Below are 19,398 nucleotides of genomic sequence, written 5' to 3' on the forward strand. Positions count from 1 at the left end.
TAAATGATGAAAAAAAAGTCAAGTATAAGACAAAGGAAGGAGATTTCATGTTGCTTGTTTTGTTTACTACAAAATGGAAATCCTAATGACAGTTGTATTGTTTCTGTAAAGCCTGTGAAAAATAAATAAATAAAATAAATAAAAAACAGAATAAACCATGGATTTTTTTGACCCAATTTTTTTTACTGAGGAAAAACTGTACAACCAAGCATAGTTAATTAATTGCAGTATTAACATGGCAAATATACATCAGGGCAGAGATGCAAGATGTTGGTTGTTCAAAATGTTATGGATGGAGCTCTGAACCACAACACGGATATCTTCTTCACAGAAGCATGTTGTGTAAATGTTACTTGTGTAAACAGGCTCCATGCAGCAACACCTTGACCAATACAATACAACAGGTCAACTCTTGCAGGTTTCAGAAATTTATTTTCCAAAAGAGAGAGACACACTTTGAAAACATTTGCAAATTTTTACACAGCAATAAGCTCAGCTTACATTACTATGAACAACTACGTCACCAAGGTATGGAAAATACAGGCAACCAAACAAGCGCAGACAAACAAAGCAGCTACATTTAGTGTTCTTGTGCAAAATGTAACAAATATTAGTATATAAATATAAGTTTGCGTATGACATCACTAGAAGTTTCCTTTATTTTGACACAAATGTGGCATGAAATGTAAAACGTTTAGGGCAAAAGATGGACTTTGTCAGTTTTGTTTGTTCTAATGTAATACAGCACCATAACAGCAGGGGGAGTCCTACTCCCATGTCTTAGCTTAAGTGGGGAGAAAAATGTGTGTCTTGAGTTCATTTGATATCGGGAGATCAGTCAAACATGAAATTAGCAATATTTTCTTCATTGGTTATGACTCTTATCACCTTGATTTGATAAGAGAGTAGGCAACGCTCTGAAAGTTCTAAGTATTCCATATTAAAGGAATAGGGCGGGTTCAATCGACAGCATCTGTGGCATAATGTTGATTACCACAAAAAAATGCATTTTGACGACTCTCATTTTCTTAAAAAAAATAATAATTATAATTATAATAATCGGTGACAGCGACGCACTTACCATGAAAGTAAATAGGGCCAATTTTTTAACATTCAAATATTATTTTTTCAAAAGTATAGCCACAAGACATAAACAATATGCATGTTAAAATTATTTTAGTGTGATAAAATCACTTACTAACTAACGATATTATGTCAACAAACCCTAAAATTCTAAATAACTGTAAAGTTTACAGCTCAACTTACAAGCTTCACATTTCTGCCTTTAAACCCTCCAGAAATTTGCCACATTCACTTCCATTGTAAATGCCTCACTGTAACCTTGATTTTTGCTTTTTTTAAAGAAGTGCCAATTCTAAAAAAAAAAACATTTTTTTGTAGTAATCAACATTATGCCACAAATGCTTTCAATTAAGCTTAACTTGTGGAATATTCCTTTAAAGTTATCATAAGAGAGTTTTGCACCACTACCATCACCAAACACTCCCGTCTTCCACTGGTCGTGCAAACAGATACTCCCGCCCCAAATTCCTGCCATTGCTCGAGAGCCATTTACAGGAGTTCTGTTTGGCTAACATGTGCGAGCTGTAGTCAGATTAATTTTAGTCCATTTTAGTTTTTTTGCTGTTTACAGAGATTAGGACTATCAAAGAGACCTGTATAATTTTTCAGGACATCTATTTTAATGTTATCTGTCAGGTATTAGGGGCTGAAAAAATAGCTTACAGCAGCTTTAAAGTCAAGGTTTCATGGCATATAAAGAATCAAACTAACTGGCCACATAAATTAAGTTTTTTTCAGCCTGTGATTAAGGAACTAAGACAGTTGCACAGGACTTTGAGACATGCTTTCTTATCAACCATTAACCTTTAGTCCTCTTGGTTCCTATAGCATTCGTAAAAGGTCATTTTATTTAACAAGAGTGAAATCTCTTCATCACAAATAAAGGATGTGTAAAAAAAAAACAGAACCCCAGTGTGGTGACATTTGGTTTGAGGCCTCACAATAACCCCTTTGCCATTTACTGTGTGTTTGGAATGCGTTGCGTTGACGTTTCAAACTGTAGGTCTGCCCTAGGTGTTCCGTGCCCTGGGCTAAATCAACTACGATTATTCACTGATTGTGTTTATTCTGGTGTCAGCACATGGTTTCCATACTGACCAACAAATTAGTTTTTATCTCCAACAATATTTTGCTTAGAGCATATCTCAATGATTCGGGTATGCAGGGATGGATCATTTGCATGGCAAATAGTCATGCAAACAACAATCACCTCTCTAAACCATGATGCGCTCATTGTGGTGAGTCGAAATTTAAAGGCATTGCATGAAGGATTGCCCCAGGCACTTTTTTTGAAGGAAAAACAACATTTCTTAAGGCTCTTGTGACAACAAGGAATGCTTAAACTTGCGAGGAATGGTTTACATTTTTGGTAAAGAGATCTATTAGTCAGGATGAAAAATGGAAATCGCCAATGACTTATACCCATAAGTCATTACGAACATGTTTTTTCTTCCGTGAAACACAAAAGGAGATGTTATGCAGAATGTTATTGACTAACACCCTCAGTCACTATTCATTTTCATTGTTTGTTTTTTGTTGTGTTCCAAGGAAGAAAAAATCATCTAGTCAACTATTTCTTTAACTTGAAACTAAAACTTAAGTGACACCATTTAGCACTGTCAATGTCTACTGTTGTTGTTTTACCATTCACCATCTGCCATTTTCACCCTTTCAGAATCCTGTTAAGACAAACACAAGTTCAGACTGTGCGCCAACAGGGAACTAGAAAACATTTCACAAACTGGTAGTGGCAGACTAACATATAGACATGCAAGACAGATAAGGAGACACTTCCTGAAAAACCCCTTGATTAATTGTTTTGGCCACTTGGACAAAAATTGTGACTGAATTCATGGAACATCAATATGAAGTATTTGTTTCATATAAAAGGACATCATTAGACAATTCACAACATGGGATCATTTCATTTGTTCTACTATAGGCACTCAGTATAGATGACACAATTGGTAACACAAATTATAAGTTACCTTAACAGTGTAAAAGCTATAAAACAAATAAAAAGATATTGTTTGGACCCAGCAAATATAAATATAAAATATTTTAATTAAAAGTGGTGGATCAAAAGTGGTGGTCAGATTCAACATTATTTATAAACTTTAGATTTTTGTTTCAAATAAAAAAAAATGGTCCATAAATGAGACATTTAAAAAAAATCGTACAGTTTTTTACTACACGTGCAGCATCTCCAAAAACATTGTATTAGAGGGACAGTTCTTCCAAAAATTACAAGTGTCATAATTTACTCACCATTATTTTGTTCCAATGTTGTGTATTCACTCTTAAATTAAATCAACAATCAACTCATCAACAAATCAAATATGGTGACACTTGAATATCATCAAAGATAACTGATTTTTGTGCATCTTGTAACCAAACGTCATGATGTCATGACACAAATAACAATGAGGTTTGATGTGATTGATTGACGCTATATTTGGACTCTTGTTGTAGATGACTTGATCAATTTGATTTAAGAGTGAACAGTGATTGTACGCCTTAAGAAGACCGGACTATGACGCATGGAGTCACATGGACTACATTTTTTTTTTTTTTTTTTTACCCTTTTGGGTGCTTTTTTAAGCTTTAAAAAGAGTCACAATCAGCTGCTATTGTATGAAATTCCTCTTAATAATATATAATAATATCCCATTTGTGTACATTTGGAACGACATGAGGGTAAATGACGAGAATTTTCATTTTTGGGTGAACTATACTTTTAAGATTACTAGTAAAATATGCCTGCAAGTGCTTTAAACTTTTCTGTGACACTAGCATTTTGAAAAGAACTCGCTTGAAAGGAGAAGAAAAAAGGGAGTGTGGCTTTAAGATGTGCCATTCTTTAAAAGCAGTAGCTGCAAATATTCTATTCACACATTTCCTGAACTAAAAACACTGGCTTTTACACTACATATGTACAGCATCTACAAGTTTACAAACATACACACTCGTTAAAGGCCATTGCGGCATTTAACAGTTTTCTTTTTTGCCAAAGAGGGAGATCAGTTAGGATAGCTTTAGGGTAACCCAGCGAGGTCCTGATCTGTAGTGCGGGCAGCCCACCCAAGGGTGGGAGGAGAAGACCATGTCCTCTTATTCTAGTGAGGTTTAGGAGCTAGCATGTTTGTTATAATGTCTATGACGTTGTCCAGGCCGTAGAAGTAGCCATCTTCCCTGTTACCCTCCACCCAGGTGGCCCTGTGGCTCAGCTCCTTCCCTTCCATCAATGGAGTGGTCTTCCCAAAGTCTATCATCCATACTTTTGCATGCTCCCTTTTGTCATGGACGAAAAGGAGAGAACTGCCAATCACCTGAGCATGAGAAATGGGGCAAAGTTGTAAATGCATAACACGGAAAAGTGTTCAATGTCAGAACCTGTTCCATGCATTTCGTATCTTTGCGAGACTTTGAATGTTTTGCCACAAATACAATTGCAAACTTGACACAATAGACACAAAGATCCTGTTTCCTGAAGGTTTGTGCAGCAAACATATGTTCACTTATTAAACAGATAGTTTGCAGAGCTGTGCCCTGTGTTTCCACCATATAATTGTGTGAATAAACAACACTGTGTTTGCAGAGCCTGTTTTACCTCCTTGTATTAATACAAAGTTGTTACAGTTCCAATGTATGAAGTGTATCTTGTGTATTTATCTTACACTCATTAATAGAGATTGTGTAGTGATTTGCATACAACCAAGCTTCTTTTCAGGCATTAAGTATCCAAAGGTATCACATGATGTAATTGCTTTTATGGTTACTATTATCAAATGAGTGGGTAAAAGCTTGCATTTTTTAAAGCTTTCAAGTTCATAGTTGTAACTCATGTGTTTTAAGATAATAAAAGACAGTTTACCTCATGTGTTTTGAAAAACGGTGATACTTCCAAAGTGTCCCTGATCTCTTTCAGTCGGTTCAGATAGGAATTCTTTGGGAAAAGAGACAAAGTTAGTATAAGATGTTTTAACCCTTGTGCATCAATTAAAAAAAGTTACACATAGGTTCATTATGGACAAAAATGGCCATGTCCAAAAACTGTCATAAAAATATTATAGATTTATATTTTTTTCCACTTTCACTGACATAAGTTTTTTAACCAGCATCAGCTCTAATCATAATGACCAAACATTCATTCATTTTTAGAATTTTAACCCTTTAAACGCTGGTTTGTTTACATAATGCCACTGTTGTTTTTTTAGGAAAAAATTAAAAATAGTAATTATTTTCAATTTAATAGATGCTAAGCAGAATTTTGTTTCTTTGATTATTAAAGAAAGATATGTCAATGATTAACAACAACATTCATTTTGATGCTTTCATATGTTTTATGCAGTATCAGATTTAAAATAAAGCTACCACTCAGGTCCATAATGGACAAAAATGGCCATGTCAAAAAAGTGTCATAAAAATATTATAGAATAATATTTTTTTCTACTTTCACTGACTTATATTTTAACCAGAATCAGTTCTAATCATAATTACCAAACATTCATTTATTTTCAGAATTTTAACACTTTAAACGCCGGTTTGTTTACATAATGCCACTGTTGTTTTTTATAAAAAATATAATAATTATAATTATTTTCAATTTAATAAATGCTAACAGAATTTTTATTTGTATTATTAGAGCCTCAGACACATACAAACCACACTCTGAAATCCATACCAACACACTCACACAATTATATATTCATAATGTATCTAATTAGCTCTATAATATGCATAAGCCAAAAACAGCAGAAAACAACAACAAAAGCGATGATATGCCAAACCTGAAAAAATGGCACGATCTGATAAAAAATATTTAAAATGTAAATTTTGAAGCCTTGCCAACATAATGAAAGCATGTTAAACAAGATTGCATAATTTTATAGTTAAATGGCACTGGGATTAAAAATCGCAGTTTTAATGGGTTTCAATGGGGCATTTTTGTCCAAAACGACGCTAAGAGGGAGTATTTTGTGTAACTAGTCCAAAAAATATTTTTTTTAAAGAAAATAGGGTGAAATATTAAAATTCCAATAAAAATTCACACCTGTGGAAAATTTTATGCAGTTAGCATTAACACAGACAAAGTTATCAAAAAAACAAAACTGAAAAAGCCAAAAATGTCCACAAGGACGCACAAGGGTTAAACACTAAAAACACTGCTCAAGTGTTGTTTTATCAGGTTTTGAATCAAATATTGATTCAGAATAATGCTAGTTGCATGTTAAAACTCACTATTACAAAGAAATGTTTAAAGCCCAAAATACCTACTATACAAGAAATTAATGAAGTCAGAAGATATTTTTGTAATAAATAAAATGACTTTTTAACACTAAAAACTAGACAAAACGAATCGATTGTATAACCAGGGTTGGGGGAAAACAAAATGCATGTAATGGGATTGCGTATTTAAAATACAAAACATAAGTAACTATATTCCACTACAGTTACAATTTAAATAACTGGTATTTAGAATACAGTTACATTCGAAAAGTATTTTGATTACTGAAGAGATTACTTTGCATTTTATTGTCATTTGTTTCATTTAATATTGATTACATATAAATGATGCGATCCAAAGTGCATTTGAACAGCGGCAAAACACTTTCTTATGATGTGTTACATTTATACGAGCAGACAGAGAAGTAAGTCTGAAGTAAGTTTGGAGCAGATGAAATAGAAATACATCTTGTATAAATTGTTAGCTTTACGCTAAGCTAAAATGCTATTTCTAAACATTTTACATGCACATGTTACCAGGCGCGATTATATTTTTTTTAAACAAGAAAATTCCCGTTAGATCATAAATTCTATTTTTATAGTGAGACCTTTGATATTAGGTCAAGAATCATATTCTTCATAATAATGTTTGTGTTGTTTTCCTGTAAAATATCTAAAAATCATTGAAACCAGATCAATTTGATTTATCTTGTTTTAGAAACAACACTGCATACGATATTTAGGTTTTTCAGAGAATGTATTTTTAACGTGTATTTTGTCTTACTGTACTGGTAGAGTTTTTATTGTCAAAACAAGTGAAAAAATCTAGAATACGTTACTGACCTTTAGTAATCTAACGGAATACGTTACAAATTACATTTTACAGCATGTATTCTGTAATCTGTAGTGGAATACATTTCAACATTTCTAAATTAACCCTCCCAACCCTATTTATCAGTAAATATCAGTACTTTGTTTTGTAAAAAATTCACAAAAACCTTTGTCTTAAGATGAAAGGCTATTTTATGTTTACTACACTCTGTATTAAGTTAATAAATAAATAAAAATAATTCTTTTTTAAAATATACTTTTTTTTTTTTTTTACAACTGCCTACAACTTTTGCACTGTAATGTATGCATAGCTAATGTTTGTATAAAACATTATGTATGGAAGAGCTATGGTGAAATTGAAAATGCATAAAACAAAAAATTATTTCAATGTCCTTGGCCAATCACTGATTTCTTAAAGGAATAGTTCACCCAAAAATGAAAATTATCTCATCATTTCCTCACCATAATACCAAGTTAGATGTTTATGACTTTCTTTCTTCTGCAGAATACAAACAAATATTTTTAGAAGAATATCTTTGCTCTGTAGATCCCCACAATGCAACTCAAAGGGTACCAATTGCAAAATGCACGTTAAGGCAGAATAAAAGTAGTCCATACAACTCTAGTGGTTAAATTTATATCTTCTGAAGTGATATGTTAAGTGTGGATGAAAAACAGATCACTATTTAGTCCTTTTGTACTATAAAATCTCCTCCTTGCCCAGTAGTTGGTGATATGAACGAGGAATGTGAGTCGCCAAAAAACAAAAGAAAATAAGAATAGGAAAAAGAGAGTGGAGATTGATAGTAAAAAAGGACTTAAATATTGATCTATTTCTCACTTAAACTTATCATATTGCTTCTGAAGATATGGATTTCACCACTGGAGTCGTATGGATTACATTTATGCTGGCTTTATGTGCTTTTGGAGCTTCAAAATTTTGGTCACCATTCACTTTAATTGCACTGACCTACAGAGCTGAAATATTCTTCTAAAAGTCTTTGTGTTGAGCAGAAGAAAGAAAGTCATACACATCTGGGAAAATAATAAGAGACTTATAGAAATATTTTTAGATGAATAATACCTTTAAAGTTAGTAGATATCAAACAGAGATAAACCAACATTTTAATTGCCACCTGTGGATGAGTCAAATGGTTGTCACTTTAGTGTCCTATAATCAGACTTCCTGCCTTTGGCAAAAATGGTTTTTATCATTTGACTTGATAACACAAAATAATAACATTAATTAAGCATATAAATAATGGATCAACAACTATACATTCACTGTAGCAATAAACCTCAGTTAATTCGTAAAATATATACTCAGTATGTGAGTGAATCAGGATGCACGTAAAGTTCCAGGACACAATATGGACAAACACAGTGTTAAATAAATGCTGATTAAGAAGTCAAGGACAAAGTTCTTTGGAACTGTTTATCTATAAGGCTTGACACTGAGAAAACATCCCAGTTCCAAGTGAACTAGGGAGCCCTGCCTTGCAATGTAATTTATTTCACAACGTATTTAAATCTGTAAGAATTTTCAGGGTACTTTAATGACACTCATACATACTATAAAATGTACACAAGCATTGCCTAGTGTCAACAATCGCATTATGCAAAGTACAGTGTATTTGCATGTGTGTATTTCTGTGTACATAATCAAGTATTGTAAGTGTATGTGCTACTTGAAGAGTGGTTTTCCCTGACAAATACAGTAGCAGGTGAGCTTTCATTGGGTTTCAAACATCTATAACCCTGAAGGGCTGCACCGCACAAAGGAAACCCTTAGTTACACAAACCATCTTGGGTGGTAAACAAGAAGAGTTTTGCTCCACCTGTCACTTGCTTCGCACACACAAGAGTTTAAAACTGGCAGAAGGCCCAAAAGCACACAAACACATGAGCACAAACTTACCAGGATGTTCTTGTTTCCTTTGACGAAGTCTTGGAAGGCCTGTGTCACTTGTTCTTGGGTCCTGGTCTTTTTAAAGTCCCTGTTTACTGTTCCATCCTCTTTCTGTAGGAGGGAAAGGGAAGGGAATTCATTGTGAGTGTCAGACAAAATCTGATTTTTTTTTTAAAGCCTATATTTTTTAAAGCAAAACATTTTTGCTGAAAAATTTATATATTTAGCCTTTTCCAAGTCATAGATATCGCCATCAAGTTCCAAGTCATAGATATCGTACATAGAAAACATGTTATGACCATATATGTTAAAACAACACCACACTATCGATCTTGCATTGAGAGCAACGTGGAACATTTCATGCCATTAAACAGTAGAGTGAAAAACATAAGTTGATTTTTACATATTCTGAAAAATTTTACTGGTGCTTGCTTGTGCAAAACTCACTAGGATCTTCTGGGTGGTTGCTAGGGCGTTTTGGGTAGTTGTCAGATGAGTAATTAATGGGCTAAGAAAAAGTTGATAGTAAATCCATAGATATGGCTTTGTTACCCTTTTTCCGTTTAAGTCTATGGGATTTATTTGCCTGTTTTACAGTCCAGAAAGCAAAATTGTATTGCTTTGACAATGAATAGCACAGCTCTCACTAGCAGCACAATTTGAGACATCATTAATATCTTTAATACAAATGGTGACACATTTTTAAGCCAACATTTTGATAACCTCCTTAGTATCAGTAAGAGTAATTGCCTTAGCAATCACCACTAATTCTTGAATCTACAACGTTACATTTCTAGACTGTGGGCGAAATAATGTGCCTCTATGTTCAGCCACACTGTTCTTCAAAAAATACTTAATCTAGAGCCACCCAGGGCATTCTTTATCCATGAAAGGAAAGAAAGTGGGGGAGAACCCCCCTTTTTGCTGACGGGAAGTGTGAAGGAGAACATCCCTTCAACTATTCATGCAGGACGTCTGGAACGCTCCAATGAAGAGCACTCATTAACAGATTTATTTTGGAAAATGATGACACAGACCAACCATAAGCTTTCTAATCACCTCTTCCCTTTCTTAATGGAATCAGGGCAGTCTGGTTTGACTTAATTAATTAAATGTTTTAGAGCTTTATTACATCTCTTTGAAATTTTCCTAGAAGATGTATTTATGTAACTAAAGCCAGGTGTAGTTAAGGCCGGAATTATAGGACTGAAATCATGTTGTGAGAGCCATGGCCTGTCACTGACTGATGTTGGGCTCAATGGATGTGCCACAAACAGCCTGTGTGTATGACAAAAACATTCAGTTGCAATCATCCTCTTGAGAAAAGCCATGCCTGCCCCGTCACCTCAAGTCTGAAGGCCATTATTTCATTAAAACAGGAATAGGTACAGAGCTGCCATGACTCGCTGGATTAAAACAGCACTGCACTTCTAGTTTCACTTTCTGTAATTTGTGGCTCACTTAAAATTAAGGGAATATGTGACAAAACCTGAACATCATTAAAAAAAATACTTTAAAACTAGAAAAACATGACCCATAGATGACGTAGGCTACATAGTCGAAAACTATTTCATAGTAAACAACTTTATTTTAACATTGTAATTGGATGTGACGGTATTACAAAGTGATTAACTTCCCAGTGGGTCAGAAGTTTACATACACTTTGTTAGTATTTGGTATCATTGCCTTTAAATTGTTTAACTTGGGTCAAATATTTTGGGTAGCCTTCCACAAGCTTCTCACAATAAGTTGCTGGAATTTTGCCCATTCCTCCAGACAGAACTGGTGTAACTGAGTCAGGTTTTAGGCCTCCATGCTCGCACATGCTTTTTTAGTTCTGCCCACTTCAATACCTTGACTTTGTTGTCCTTAAGCCATTTTGCCACAACTTTGGAGGTATGCTTGGGGTCATTGTCCGTTTGGAAGACCCATTTGCAACCAAGCTTTAATTTCCTGGCTGAAGTCTTGAGATGTTGCTTCAATATATCCACATAATTTTCCTTCCTCATGATGCCATCTATTTTGTGAAGTGCACCAGTTCCTCCTGCAGCAAAGCACCCCCACAACATGATGCTGCCACCCCAATGCTTCACGGTCGGGATGGTGTTCTTCGGCTTGCAAGCCTCACCCTTTTTCCTTCAAACATAATGATGGTCATTATGTGTTGGTCATTATGGCCAAACAGTACAGTTTTTGTTTCATTTGACCAGAGGACATTTCGGCATTTGGCGCTGTCATGCACAGGGTTAATATGCAAATTTGTCTTTTTGCTGTTTGTTTGGTTCGGGGGGAAGTTTGGGGTTTGAGTGTTACACTAATGTTGGAATGTAGTCTTAATAATTTAATTTTTGACACACAATCTTTTTTCTAATATGTCAAAATGTAAAATGTTAATATGAGTGGATTGTCTCTCTCCATGTGGAATGTGAATGGATTGGGACACCCCATAAAAAGAAGGAAGGTTATTTATTTTCTTAAACTTAATAAATATGAAATTGTGTTTCTTCAAGAAACGCGTCTTTCCCTGAAGGAAGCAGAACATTTTGGGAAGATATGGGGTGGAGATTTTCTTGGTGTCCTGATGGACTCAGTCCTTGATCATAGTGAAGCAAAAGTGTGTAAGCCCCCTAGGGCAACAGTGATGCTTCACAGGATGTGTCTTACATATATTTGGAGACTTTTGAACCCATCAGGTAGGTATTTTTTTCATCAGTCCATAATTGTTTTTATAAGTCCCTCTGTTGCTGACTGCCCTATGTCTCAGATCATACCCTGGTGAGTGCCTGGTGCCAAATATGGGGAAAAGGAAATCCCCATATCATTATCATTATCAAATGAATTGTATTCCAAAATTCAACTTCCTGCTACAATCTCTCCATGTAGATGTCCCCCTATCTTATTTCAAGCAATATGATAGCATAGTGAAGACTTTTATTTGGAATGGTAAACATCCCAGATTACATTTCAACTAATTACACTGGCTTATTGACAAAGTTGGGCTATGCCTACCCAAGATTTTGTTTTATTATTATGCATTTGGTCTCAGACATTTTGTTCATTGGTCGCTTCCACCTGAGAGAGTCCCTCCCTGTTTTTGTATTGAACAGGAAATCCTTGCCCCTATTTTGCCATTCCAAAGCCTTTCTATTACAATAACTGGAGAAGTTAAGTCACACCCCGTTATCTCTCATTTGCACGTGTCCAGAGTGTTTCATTCAGACATTTATTTAAATGTAGCCTCAAGCATATGGCTGAACCCAAAATTACATATTAATAAGTCACCTTTCTGTTGGTCAGAGTGGATTGTGAGGGGGGGTTACTACACTCAGTGACCTATATGAGAGTGGAGTGTTGAGATCTTTTTGAAAATTTGGTTCAACATTTTAAGATTCCTAGATCTCAGTTCTTTAGGTATTTACTGCTGCGCCACCTGTTTTGCAGTATTTTTGGGAGTAGTATACACCCCCCTAAAGCGGCAGTTACTCTGGAAGTGGTGATTACTGCTTTTGGAAAAGGTCATGAGGCATCAGTGTATTACTCCCTGCTAATTCAAAGTCAGGGGGACGAAGCTTCGTCTTCTCTCAAGAGATTATGGGAGAAACATTTAAATTTGGTATTGGAGGAGGGAGTGCAGGCTTGGATTCTAAAAAGCATCAAGTCTACATCCAGAGATGCAAGGGGCCGTCTGATGCAATTTAAGATTTTGCATCGATTCTTTTGGACCCACTCTAGATTGTATAGGCTAGGTCTTAAAGACACACCCTCCTGCTGGCGGTGCCAATCAGAAGACGGGGACACAACACATGTTAAGATCCAAGAATTTTGGTTGAAGGTTAAGAGCTTTATGTGTGAGGTATTGGACACTCAATTTTCATTTTGCCCCAGACTCTGTATCCTGGGTGATGGGACGGGTATTAACATTGGGGATATTTATTAAAAAGGGCAGGGTGGCGGCGTTTGAGGAGGTGATTTTTAGAAGGCTGGGAAAATGTGATTTGTTTGTCAGGAATTGGGGGGGTTATTTGGCTTTTTTGGAGGGTTCTTGGGGATGGGCTGTGGAGAGGGATTTGTAGTTTAGTTGGGTATGTGTATTAATGATGTTGTTTGAATTTTTTTATTTAAATGTTTTATATTTTTATGTTCCAGTTGTTGGTGACCACTAGTGCGTGATTGTGTTGGGTGGGGGGGTGTTCGGGGGGAGGGGTTTAATGTTAAGAATTGATTGTGTATTTTATGTTGTGTTTGTATGTTTTATGATTGGAATCAATAAAAAATTGTTAATAACAAAAAATGAGTATTAATTACTTCAACCTAAGTGCATGTAAACTTCTGACTTCAACTGTATTATTCAAATGAGGATGTTGAAGATTTTTTGCTATTTCATCTCAATCGTCTGCTCAATCATCTGTTGGTTTCATACCAAGGGGAAGTGGCAAAGTTCCATCATAGCGTGATGAGAACATCTCACCTTGATGCCCTCAATCCGGAAGCCCAGTGTAGAGGTGGAGCTGATGGTTTCTCTCCACTGCATATAGCGCGGCTTTGTGACCGCTTTCTGTTCGTGTTCTTCGGCCGTCGGAGCATCAGGGTCCACCTCAATCATCTTCTGGTACATGTCGGCTCTTAAGCTAGGCTTCTTTCTGGCTTTCGTCAATTCCTCCTCCAGATACGTCCTGCAAGAGGAGAGATAAAATTACCACTGGCTCAGTTTCAGTGTCATTTACTCATCGTGTTGCATGTGTTGCAACATCATTAATTTTCTCTTGAAGTTCGTAGAGCATACAAAAATAAATTTCTCTTGAAAACGATCTTAGACAGAGGGATATTTCAGGGGAGTTGTTAACCAAAGGAGTTCCTATTAAACTAAATCTTCATATAGTAAACATTTTCTCTCCTTTTAAACCAGCCTGAACCAACCTGGTAAGGTGTCAAGCATTGCTAGTCAGAATGTGTTTTGTGCACTGGACCACAGCATGGAATGCTGGTGTGCTGGTTTGCTAGTCCCCAGCACGGTATGCTGGTGGACAAGCAAACTTTGTGTTTTGTATGCTGGTTTACTTGTTGACCAAGTTGTGCAAGCTGACCTACAAATTTTGTGTTTTGGATGCTGGTGTGTTGGTTGAACTACAAATATTGTGTTTTGGATGCGGGTTTTCAAGCATGGTGTCCTGGTTGACCAGCAAATATTGTGTTTTAGATGCTGATACCCCAGCATGGGATGCTGGTGTGCTGGCTGACCAACCGATATTTTTTTTTGGATGCTGGTGTGTAGGTTGGCCAACAAATATAATATTTTGGATGCTGGTTAACCAGCATGGCATTCTAGTGTACTGGTTTACCAGCATACATTTTTGTGGATGATGACTGACCAGCATGGGATGCTGGTGTGCAGGTTGACCAGCAAATAGTATGTTTTGGATGCTGGTTGACCAGCATGGCATTCTAGTTTACAGGTTTACCAGCAAATACTGCAGGAGTGGTGGTGGAGTAGTGGTCTAAGCACATAACTGGTAATCTGGTAGTCAGAAGGACGCTGGTTTGAGCCCCACAGCCACCACCATTGTGTCCTTGAGCAAGGCACTTAACTCCAGGTTGCTCCGGGGGAATTGTCCCTGTAACAAGTGCACTGTAAGTCGCTTTGGATAAAAGCGTCTGCCAAATGCATAAATGTAATGTAAATGTAAATATTGTGTTTTGGATACTGATTAACCAGCAAATATTGTTTTGGATGATGACTGAATGGCATGCGATGCATGTGTGCTGGTCCCCAGCAAGGGATGCTGGTTTGCTGGCCGACCAGCATATGTTTGGATGTTTTGTTTTTTTAGCTAGGTGTTTTATTTGACCAGGATGGATGCTGGTTTGCTGGAGCTTTTGCCTGTGAACAGCATGACCTAAACCAGCACCAGACCAGCATAAAACAGCCTGGACAAGCATGTAATTTATATTGGTTTAAGCTAGTCTTTTTAGCAGATAAGTCTGACATTTCTTTGTAAATGGTAACACAGAAACTGCTAAGTGGACCGAATGTGCATTAATCTTAAAACATAGCATTGTTTGGATTGGACAGGCCAGCAGAAATCCAGAACATCTGGTTATCTCTTTATTTGTCCATGGCTGCTGCTGTGTTGTGGTCAGGCTTGCAACAGCAAACTTAGTGATCCCAGAAACAACGGAGATGAGAAAGTCAAGCCGTGAGAGTGGGAAAAGTGAAGAGCGCTAACCATTGGGTTTTAAGGTCTCCCTACACCAGTGGCAAACAAGCACAGCTATCTTTCACCCAATTAGAAGACAAAGAGCAGCTCTTCTGCACAGTTTCCATTTTTATAGAAGTTCTATGGTGCTTGGAATGTTTAACATCTGTACAAGTAATGGGTCAGTGGATGGAACTCTTTATTTTAATGAACAACTATCAGTTTAATAAGTGGACAGCAATTGCACAAGTCCAAGATAAGAATAAGATTCAATCTTAGCATAGAGGACTAATCTGGTTTACTTCATTCGCATTAGTGAATTATATATTTCTTTACTCTCTCTCTATCTCTTTCTTTCCCTTTCTTTTTCTTATTGTACAGAAGAAGTCTTGCCTGAAATGGTCCAGCTGGATTGCTCCTCACAGTAAAAACTCACTGATTCCTTAAGTCTGTTGTCCATTTCAATTCTTTCAAAAAGGATTGAAGAATATGCAATAATTAAACAGTCTAGGTTGGCGACTAGGCATAGTTCACCCATAATACATTACCTAAATAAATATTAGCAGCTAACCAAAAGGCTAATATCTTAATTTTTCTAAGTTCAAAACTTTGTAGCAGCAAAAAAAGTTAATATTCCCTCCTCGTCTCTGTGCAACTGACCTGACACCCATCTTGCAGTCCATCACACAGGGCAAGTCAAAATCCGCCAGCAAGTCCTCCATCTGATTGTACTTCTCTCCATCCTTTTCTACATCTCCATGGTATGCAGGAACATAAGGCTTCAGCACATCTCTCATTAGCCTATCGAGACATTGCTGCTCACACTCGCAGTGTTTCTTCAGGATACGACCATTCGCCCCTGCCTTAAAGTTTCCTGAAGTGAGCAGAATATGAGCAGTATTAATAAGGACTTTGCTTTGCCCAGAAGGTTTCCTATCTAGGTACTGCCCAGGCTCAACCCCGCTTAGCTTCAGTGGGTAACAAATCGAGAGCTGCAGAGTGCTAAGCTGCTAAAATTAGCACATTTACAGCATTGATGTCTTGTTGATGAGAGATGTCAACAGAGAATGGCCAGACTGGCAAAGTCTATGGAATCTCATATAACCACTCTGTATAATTGTGGTGATAACTGTATAATTGGCACTGTTTTGGCAGCACAAGGGGGACCTACACAATATTAGGCAGGTGGTTTTAATGTTGTGGCTGATAGGTGTACCATAGGGCCCAAAACATACATGAATGCAAACACTTCTAGCTATGCAAGCTCATTTTTACACGTCATTGAAAATGTGTCAGAGCGCAATTAATAATGCTACAGAAGTATGTTTTGGATTCTAAGTGTTGCCACAAGAAGTGCTATAGCAGGCAGAATTGTGAAAGTTACATAAATTGTGTTCTTCTACAGTCAGATTTCTCTTTCGGGTCAGCTACTTTCACAGATCGAAGAGAATGTTGTTGAATGTTGTAATAGCTAGCTAACTGAATAATAAAACTTCCAGTTAAAGGCATGACAATTTGAAGGTATTTAAAGACAAGAATCTGCCCCCTTAGTACTCTACTTAGGTTTGTTACTTCCACTGTTACGCAAGAATGTGCATTAAGTATTTACAATAGGACTTTGGGCTTGCAATGCTTTGGCCAAGTTTTTGTGCCTGTGTAATTGACTAAAGTATGTTTCTGACCTAAGATTCACTGTTTTAAGAATGTATTTGCTGAGGTTATGTAATATATGCACCTCCCTTTTGAGGCCTACCTGCATGGCCAGCCAGCTGGATCCAAGGGTACTTCTTCTTGAAGGACATCAGAAATGGTGACCATTGCACCATGTTCTTGATCTTCTTCCATGATTTATGCTGTTAAATGACAAAGATTGGACAAGGTAAGTCCCATTTAGATTTCAATGCTACAGTAATAAACAATTGCCTGGCTATAAATGGCAACAAATACAGCAGCCCTAAAAGTATTTGGACACTTAAGGGATACTTAAAATCTATGAATATCATTGCATTATAATGGTCCAAGCCATTTGTACCATTATGTAGTCAATGTATACATGTAATTACACAATTTCCACTAACGTTCACATATGTACCCTAGCAGAGTAACCACAGGTGCTTTATAATTACAAACTTGGTTTTGGCTTGATATTTTGTTTCAAATACAATAACATTCATATATTTTTCATGAATGTGGCTTAATTGTCCAAATACTTTTTGGGGCATTTGTATATAAAGGCAAAAATGTAGTTAACATGTTAAGTAGTGCATTTTAAACAACATTTTATAATACTTATATAATTTTGCGTATGCAGATTTTATGGCTCCCACTTTTTGAGACTCAATGGAGACTCATGGAACATTTATAATTCTAAAAATGTATTTATCACACTGCAAGACTATTTAAGTGAAAAGCTAAAATGTGATTAAAATGGTTCAAACTTAAAAGAAATGGTAACTAGTTATAACATCACTGTTCATTATGTATAATATAACAAATCCTAAAATCTTGTCCATGTAATTTGTCAACTACCCAATACATGCAGCTGAACACGTGCCTGAAGGAATATGAATAATTATTACTTATGTAATTAGTTATATAAGGTTTGGCAGGTGGGGTTCATTTTCCTACAGCAAAACCCAGAATACAATATGTGGGAGAATAAACAAACAGGTCTTTTACATGAATTTACATACATCTGCTGGCCACTCCTGAGGTAGTCAGTGCTGATATCATGGTTTGCACAGCACACTAAAGCACTTTAAGCAAAAGATTTGTTTATAAACATACAATCAGATTCACTACAGTATATAAAACCTTAAAATAAATGCGTAATTTCATCAATAGATGAGATTTGTTTTAAAGCATTGAAAGTATCTAGAGCTCTTGCACTGGCCAAATTTTGATGAACCAATTGGAAGGCAGTGATAAGCTCAATACAATTGATACTAAAGCGATTTTATTTCTTGCAATGGTTTTCCAAATAATCTGAGCGCCAATTCATGCAAAAATTTTGAACAAGTAGATTTGCAAACTTTTAGATGGGCGGATATGTTAGATAAATATGACTAGACTAAGATTTAGTTGCTATTTTTAGCATTCCATAGTAAGATATTTTAGGTTTCCATGTTTCCAATTCAATTGCACTACTCGACCTAAACTTGTACTTCACTTTCAGTATATTCAAAATATTGAATAAAATGTATGTCATCCAATTAAATTCAACATAACAACAATTATCATAAAAAAAAATGATTGACAAAATAATAGTTCTTTCCATGTAGCTTTTACAATTTCTAAACATAATATGCATCTTAGGTGGATTACGTTACATAAAGATTCTAAGGTTAATGAAACACATCCACTATACCCGATTCTGGAAGTGACACGGTGTGCAGTGTTTTCAAAGCTATTTTTCTGTCAAGGTGAGTTCTTTCACCTGGAACCCTCTCAAAATATTCTAGCTCTATTTGGACACACTCACACTACAGATAACAGGCTCTGTTTTCAGTTCAAGAGGAGCTGCTCTGTTGAGCCATTCACTATTATTCCACTTCACTAAATGTCCTTGAGTGTAATCTCTTAAACTTTCCATTTTGGCATGGCAAACACATTCTTTACTCCAATCTTAGAGATGAATGGGGGGTTTCCTCGGGTGACCAGGGAAGCCTTTCTCTACCTCTACAACCCCCACCCCAGCACATTTCGATCCAGCTCTCCCAGGAAGAGCAGTACATCACTGAGCACACTATGACCACAAATCAACCCCCTCCAAACATAGAGAGCCCATCCAGCCAACAAACACAAGCAAGCATATTCAAAGTCTGGTCACTTGTGCTTTGCCATGCATTTTGAATAAACAATAGTAAACCGATTAAAGATTAAGCTATTACAATACTTTTACTATCAGATTTAGATGATTTAACAGATTGTGATGAGCAGTGATAAAGCTGATATCAGACTTATTTCATATCTTCCACAAATTTTTTACACATTCTAAGTGCTAATTCATGCAAAAACATCTTGATTCAAAGGAAAATGGACAAGCACACAAGCAGACATGCAAATTGGATGGGCAGTGGAACGCCAATTAACAGCGATGCAATGAATCAGATTGTTTTTTAGCTCAAGTTATTTGAGCTGTTTGTTGTTACATAC

The 19,398-nt window shown here is 36.1% G+C and overlaps 1 protein-coding gene across 2 annotated transcripts in view; it reads right to left on the reverse strand.

Annotated features, from left to right (window-relative positions):
* Positions 1-41: 41 nt before the first annotated feature.
* LOC127623546 (inositol-trisphosphate 3-kinase B-like) overlaps positions 42-19,398 on the reverse strand; it is a 45,920-nt gene continuing 26,563 nt past the window's right edge. For both annotated transcript variants that reach the window (XM_052097927.1, XM_052097926.1), the window contains exons 3-8: positions 16,997-17,096; positions 15,904-16,117; positions 13,518-13,722; positions 9,059-9,160; positions 4,958-5,029; positions 42-4,412 (exon numbers count right to left, since the gene is read on the reverse strand). In XM_052097927.1, the coding sequence (XP_051953887.1) occupies positions 4,200-4,412; positions 4,958-5,029; positions 9,059-9,160; positions 13,518-13,722; positions 15,904-16,117; positions 16,997-17,096 (906 nt within the window). In that variant the 3' untranslated portion in view covers positions 42-4,199. The remainder of the gene's footprint in view (positions 4,413-4,957; positions 5,030-9,058; positions 9,161-13,517; positions 13,723-15,903; positions 16,118-16,996; positions 17,097-19,398) is intronic.

This window comes from Xyrauchen texanus, chromosome 30 (assembly GCF_025860055.1).
Source record: "Xyrauchen texanus isolate HMW12.3.18 chromosome 30, RBS_HiC_50CHRs, whole genome shotgun sequence".
NCBI classification, from domain to species: domain Eukaryota; kingdom Metazoa; phylum Chordata; class Actinopteri; order Cypriniformes; family Catostomidae; genus Xyrauchen; species Xyrauchen texanus.